Consider the following 7416-nt stretch of genomic DNA (forward strand, 5'->3'; position numbering starts at 1 on the left):
TGGCCTCTTCTCCACCTGGCCCGACCCCCTTGTTGATGGTGGCCTTCCTCCACCTCCTAAGAAACTGGGCTCCGTACAACCTGCTAATTCCTTCACTTTATAGCGATGGCTTTTCCTTTGTATCCGGCCTTATAACGCTCCTAACTGCCCTATGATTGCCTGACAACTGATCCACCTTTGTTTTCTTTTATAGGTTGCGGCCCTGTATCTACGCCACCATGTAGCCTCTTCTTCCCAACACTTCAAAGAAATACCTTTTTACTTCGTTAGCGTCAAAGGCAAAATCACAGATCTGGAAGCACGTTCGTCCACGTGGCTGGCAGAACCCTCAACCGAGTATTTAATCACCAAAAAAATGCTTTGAGGAATTAAAATACATGCATTAGCTTTACATCTGACTCTCACACAAAAGTATCCAAGAAAGTAAGAAATAGTGTAAGTATTTTGATATGTTATATTGCAGATTCTAACGAGGCTTTGATGTTAAGCATCAACATTCACCCTTAACTTGCCCTATAAGGCAAGACATCACAAAAAATCCACAAGATTTCCATTGACCCTCACAAAGAAGAGGCGCTTATTAGAGAACAAAGCCATAGGCCCCTGTAGTAACAAAAAAGTCATTCATAAATATCTTGAATCACAGTCAGAGAAAGAATATAGACTTACCTTTAATGTTGCATGCTCGCCTTAGGGAGGATGATCTGAGGTACAGCTTGACCTGTCGGTAGACAAGAATATCCAGAGGAATACTCTGCTCCCTACGTATCCAAGGACCATTGATTGCAAGATATGTGCAACATGGATATGGAAAAAAAAACATGGTCTTCTTTTACGGGAGGCGAATGAGGGATGCTCGTCATACAAAGTCTCTTGGAGTGCTCTTATGGCCCTAGGTTGCTTTTAAACAAATGCAAAGAGAGGGTTTCTCACATTGAGATTGCTGATAGCGGATTGGTGGTGAAAAAATATTGTACTTGGCTGTGCTTTGGTCTAATGCTATGTCAAATGTGGTTCCCTCATGAATGAAAGAAAAAATCTTGATGGGCTTTCCCTGCGGAATGTCATCACCTCAAACGCATTGATTGCTGGATATGCCCATTTTCATTGTGCTAGAGTAGCTCAGGAAGCATATGTAAATGGAAGGTATTTCTCCAAATGCATTACCTATGGTTTCATCTTGAAGGCCAATGGCCTTATGCAAGCCATTGACATGGGTGACAAAATCAATGAGAAGATACCTAGTGCGAGCCTTCCCCTAGGTGAGAGAAAGCACAAAGGAGCTCCCTCTCTAGAACAGGGCCAACCCTTCCTGGTCACACCACATTTGGCATATATATCGGCCAAGACAGCTATGTTGGCATCTCAATGATAACTATGTTGTCATCAACGTTGGTGATATCATTTCCTCATACATGAAGTCATTGAATGTATCAAGGATGGTGCTCAATTCTGGCAGCGATATTGCAACAGGGGTTGAATATACCCTTTTACAAGATGTTGACATGGATAAAAGTATGTATTCTCCATATGTATGCCAAATGTGGTGTTGATTGCAGGATATGCTCAGCATGGTTGTGGCAAGGAAGCTTTGGGTTCCTTTCACAAGATTCGAAGCAAAGACCTGCAAACAATTTGAAAGCCTTCTCCAGATGCAATCACCTACGTATGCATCTTGAAGGCATCTGGCTCTACGCAAGATGTTGATATGGGCACAAAAATTCATGATTATATTGTTAGTCAGAGGCAGCTGAAAAGAAAAAATATGATGTACTTGGCAGTGCCATGGTCGATATATATGCCAAATGTGATGCGCTTGAGAAAGCACAAAAAGCGCTTGAGGAGCTTTTTGTCCGGAATCTCGCCTCTTGGAATGCATTGATTGCGGGATGTGCCGAACATCAGAGGAACAAGCAAGCTCTAGAATATTTTGAGGCGATGCAAAGCGAGCACAACTCTCTACATGAAACGAGCACGTCTCTCTAGATGCAATCACCTAGGCTCATCTTGAAGGCGCAATTTGGAAGATGCAAAGATGGACAAAAGTCATGGGATGTTTTGAACAGATGCAAAGCGAGGCCATCTCTCCACTCGGTGAGCACTGCCTTGGTCAATATATATGCCAGATGTAGCACGCTTGAGAAAGCACAAGAAGTGTTTACGAAGCTTCATGTCCGGAATGTTGTCCCTTGGAATGCACCAATTGTGGGATGTGCGCAATAAGAGCAAGGCCACAAAGCTGTAGACTATTTTTAGCAAATGCAAAGAAATCTCTCTCTATATCCTCAGGTAAGGATCACTTGAAACGGCGTCTCTTGGAATGCACTGCTCGCAGGATATGCAAAACAAGAGCAGGGCCAGAAAGCTCTAGGCCTTTTTCAATTTCCTATCTCAGAGCGTGGCCTCTTGAAATGCATTGATTGCAGGGTTTGTCCCACAGCAGATGTGAAGCGAGGTCCTCTCTCCAGATGCGATCACCTATGCACGCATCTTGAAGGCATGTGCATCTAAGAAAGACGTTGATATGGGCACAATTATATTGTCAGACAAAGTTTGTTTGAAAAATACGTGCTTGGCACATGGGTATCAAAATTCATGATGTGATTGCTAGGTAGGGGCTATTGATTGCAAGATATGTGCAACATGGATATGGCAAAAAAATATGGTCTTCTTTTACGAGAGGCAAAGTGAGCGATGCTCGCCATACAAAGTCTCTTGGAGTGCTCTTATGGCCCTAGGTTGTTTTAAACAAATGCAAAGAGAGGGTTTCTCACATTGAGATTGTTGATAGCAGATTGGTGGTGAAAAAATATTGTACTTGGCTATGCTTTGGTCTACTTAGTATGTCAAATGTGGTTTCCTCATGAAAGAAAAAATAAATATTGATGGGCTTTCCCTGCAGAATGTCATCACCTCAAACACATTGATTGTTGGATATGCCCAACTTCATTGTGCAGGGGTAGCTCAGGAAGCAGATGCAAACGGAAGGCTTTTCTCCAAATTCATTATCTATGCTTTCATCTTGAAGGCCAATGGCCTTATGCAAGCCATTGACATGGGTGACAAAATCAATGAGAAGATACCTGGTACGGCGTTTTTGGTGAAGGATGTCATGCTTGGCCATGTTTGGTTGATACGTGTGGTACTGTCACGAAAGCATAAAAAGATGAAAATTTCTTGATTGGCATTCTCTCTCGAATGTCATCACCTGCAACGTATTGGGTGCTAATATGCTTGTCGCAAGAAATCTCTTGATTGTTTTTACGGAACCTCTTTCTCCAAATACATTCACCTATGCTTACACCTTGAAGGCTTGTGGCCTTATGGAAGACTTTCACATGGGTATTAGAATTCACAATGTGATTGCTAGTCAGGGGTTGTTGGGAGTACTATGTCATGCTTGGCAGTAGTTTGATTAATATGTATACCAAATCCGGTGTCCTCACAATAGCACAAAAACTTCTTGAAGGACATCCTCCCTGACATGTCATCTCTTGTCGCAGGTTAAGTGCAGAAGATGTCCAACATTGTTGATGAAAGAAAGTGCATCGATGATAGACATTTAATCGTGCGGTGAGTAAGCAGTATCATTTTTTTATTCTTGACACTGACAACACAGTTAATGAACGCACTGAAAATTGCACGCTGTCGTGGGAATGGCACGTTCCCTCGTATTATAAAAATTGGGGAGGACTGTGCAAACTCCCCCATGCAAGGAGACTTGTATGTTTTCTTTTTTTTGAAACATAAAAATGGAACAACAAACAATTAATAACATTGACATCTTGTATGATCACAAACATTGAGCTTGACAAGACTCTAACCCTCCTTGTGGTTTTCTGCGAGGTACCCCTCTGAAGCACTACGATCAGTATCTAATTTTTATGAGGTGCACCTCTAAACCACGATTGGTATCCGAAACACGCTTTCAGGTAAAAAAAATAACATGCTTTGATGAAATCTCTCTCTCTCTCTCTCTCTCTCTCTCTCTCTCTCTCTCTCTCTCTCTCTCTCTCTCTATTTTCTCTAAAAGATTGTAACACCCTTTGATGAAAATTTTCTCTCTTTAATTGCACTCATCTACGCTTCCACCTCGAAGGCTTGTGGACTTAAATGAGATCTTCAAACACAATTCATTTTCTCAGTTTTTGACTAACAAAATCTAGGCAACAAGCAATATTTGGAACACAAGTCAAGCATAGACAAGCAAAGCATGATGAGGAGTTAAAAGGAATGGGTTTTTCTTTTCTAACTAGATTGATTCCAAGATATATCCAACCTGCTTGTGGCAAGAAAGCTTTGGGTTGTTTTTACTAGATGCGAAGGAAAGGCTTGTCTCTAATTTCAATCATGTACGCTTCCACCTTGAAAGCTTGTGGCCTTATACGAGATATTCAAACACGATTTGTTTTTTTGATTTTTATTTCGTAATATCTAGAGAACAAGCAATATTCAAAACACAAGTTAGCCATAGAGAAGTGGGGTGTGATGAGGGATTAAAGGCAATGGGTTATGGTTTTTAGACCAGACTGGTTACAATATATACTCAGCATGGTTGTGGCAAGCCTAGCTCTGAGCTGATTTTACCAAATGTGAAGGAAACGCCTCTCTCTACTTGGAATCACCTATGATTCCACCTTGAAGGCTTGTGGCCTTACGCAAGACCTTTCAACATGTATGATTTCTTAATTCACGATAAGATTGCTAGCCAAGGGCTATCGGAGCAAGACACCATGCTTGATGGTGTTTTGATCTATATGTATGTCAAATATGGTGTTGTCACGATAGCACGAGAAGTTTTTGATGGGGATCCTCTCTAGGCTGTTATCTCTTCGAGTGATTGTAGGATATGGTCAACCTGGGCTATTTTGCTAGATGTGAAGGAAAGGCTTGTCTCTAATTGCAATCACCTATGCTTCCACCTCAAAGTGTGGGAGTCTAGAGGATGCTCACATGCTATTGCAACGATTGCCAGTAAGAAATGTTGTTACCTAGAGTGCGACAATTTTTGGCTTTGCTCTACATAGCAACTTTTCTTGACTTCCGATTATTTTTAGAGCATGCTAGATTCAATGCTCAAGCCAAATGATGCGACTTTTACCAGTTTGTTCTATGCTTGTAGTCATGAAGAAGATGTTATGGGCACAAAAAGCGCTTGAGCAGCTTCCTTTCTGGAATGTCGCCTCCTAAAATGCATTGATCATGGGATTTGCCCAACAAGAACATGGCAGTTGAAAGGAGATGCCATGCATGCGACTGTCATGGTCGATATGTACGCCAAATGTGGTGTGCTTGAGAGAGCACAAAAAAGTGCTAGAGCAGTTTTCTGTCCGGACTGTCGCCCCTTAGAATGCACTGATTGCGGGATGTCTGCAACAAGAGCAGGGCAAGAAATCTCTAGGTTGTTTTTAGCGGATGCAAAGCAAGTATATCTCTCCAAATTTAGTCAAGGCATGTGGCTCTACGCAAGTGTTCGAGGAGCTTCATGTCTTGAGTGTGGACTCTTGGAATGCGCTGATCGAATGATTTGCTCCACAAGGGCAGGACCAGCAAGCTCTATTCTTTTTTTAGTAGATGCGAAGCGAGGGCCTCTCTCCAGATGCAATCATGTATGCATGTATGAAGGCATGTCCGGAATGTTTGCCTCTTGAAATGCATTGATTACGAGATGTACACAACAAGAACATGGCTGTTGAAAGAAGATGCCATGCTTGGGAATGTCTTGGTCGATATGTATGCCGAATGTGGTGTGCTTGAGAGAGCACAAAAAGTGCTAGAGCAGTTTTTTGTCCAGAATGTCGCCCCTTGGAATGCACTGATTGCAGGCTGTGCGCAACAAGAGCAGGGCAAGAAAGCTCTAGGTTGTGTTGAGCGGATGCAAAGCAAGTATATCTCTCCAAATTCAGTCAAGGCATGTGGCTCTACGCAAGTGTTCGAGGAGCTTCATGTCCTGAGTGTGGACTCTTGGAATGCACTGATCGAATGATTTGCTCCACAAGGGTAGGGCCAGCAAGCTCTATTCTGTTTTTAGCAGATGCGAAGTAAGGGCCTCTCTCCAGATGCAATCATGTATGCATGCATGAAGCCATGTAGCTCTACACAAGCTTGTATTGGCACAAAAATTCACAATTACATTGTCAGTCAGAGGCTGTTGAATGCAAATAGAGGGCCTCACAAAACGTGCCTGAGGAGCTTCCTGTCTCAATGTTAGGCAGGGTCTCTCCAGATGCAATCACCTATGCTTATGCAGGCATCTCGAAGGCATGCAAGACAATAGATGCAATCGCAGGTAGGGTCTCTCTCCCAAATGCCATCTCTTGGAGTGCATTGATTGCGGGATACATGCAACAGGAGCAGGGCTAGAAAGCTCTCGACTGTTTTCAGCAGATGCAAGGCGGGGGCCTCTCTCCAGATGCAGTCACACACGCATGCATCTTGAAGGCATGTGGCTGTACGCAAGATGTTGATATGGGCTTGAAAATTCTCTTTAATAGTGGCTATTGCAAAAAATTGCCGTGCTTGGCAATGCCTTGGTTGATATATATGCCAAATGTGGTGCGGGATGTTGTCTCTTGGAACATAATGACTATAGGATATGCCCGATATGCGCCGCGCCGGAAGCTGTGGGCTATTGATATGGGCTGAAAATTCATGCTCATATTGTTAGTCAAGGGTTGTTGCAAGACATTGTCGTGCTTGGCAATGCCTTGGTCAATACGTATGCTAAATGTGGTGCACTTCAGATAGCACAAAATGTGCTTGAGGAGCTTCATGTCCAGAATGGCGTCTCTTTGAGTACATTGATTGCGGGATACGCACAACAAGAGCAGGGACAGAAAGATGTTGGCTATTTTCAGCGAATACAAAGCGGGGGCCTCTCCCCAGATGCAATCACACACGCCTGCATCTGGAAGGCATGTGGTTGTATGCAAGATGCCGATATGGGCTTTAAAATTCGCTCTGCTATTGTTAGTTAAGGGCTATTGCAAAAAAATCTCGTGCTTGGAAATGCCTTGGTCAATATGTATGCTGAATGTGATGCACTTCAGAAACCACAAAACGTTCCTGAGGAGCTTCATATCCCTAATGCCATCTCTTGGAGTGCATTGATTGCAAGATACGCGCAACAAGAGCACGGACAGAAAGCTCTCGGCTATTTCCAGCGGATTTGAAGTGAGGGCCTCTTTCCGGATGCAATCAAATACGCGTGCATCTTGAAGGCATATGCCTGTACACAAGATGCCGATGTGGGCCTCTCTCCATATGGTATCACCTACGTGTCCACATTGAAGGCATGTGTCTCTATGCAAGAGGCTGATACGGGCACAAAAAATCTGCTTTTTATTGTTGTTCAGAGGTTGTTGAAATAAGATGTCACGCTTGGCACATTCTTGGTCGATAAGTATGACACGTGTG

General features: G+C 43.1%; 1 protein-coding gene across 1 annotated transcript; it reads left to right on the plus strand.

The window, feature by feature from the left end:
- Positions 1-1785: 1785 nt before the first annotated feature.
- On the plus strand, positions 1786-7172 carry LOC147459144 (putative pentatricopeptide repeat-containing protein At3g49142). Its single transcript, XM_086511555.1, has 6 exons — positions 1786-1976; positions 2067-2205; positions 2903-3142; positions 6166-6294; positions 6780-6968; positions 7050-7172. The coding sequence occupies exons 1-6, from the start codon at positions 1786-1788 to the stop codon at positions 7170-7172; spliced, it is 1011 nt and encodes a 336-aa protein (XP_086367681.1).
- The last annotated feature ends 244 nt before the right edge of the window (positions 7173-7416 follow it).

The sequence above is a fragment of the Adiantum capillus-veneris genome, chromosome 4, assembly GCF_014529385.1.
Source record: "Adiantum capillus-veneris isolate H3 chromosome 4, ASM1452938v2, whole genome shotgun sequence".
NCBI lineage: Eukaryota > Viridiplantae > Streptophyta > Polypodiopsida > Polypodiales > Pteridaceae > Adiantum > Adiantum capillus-veneris.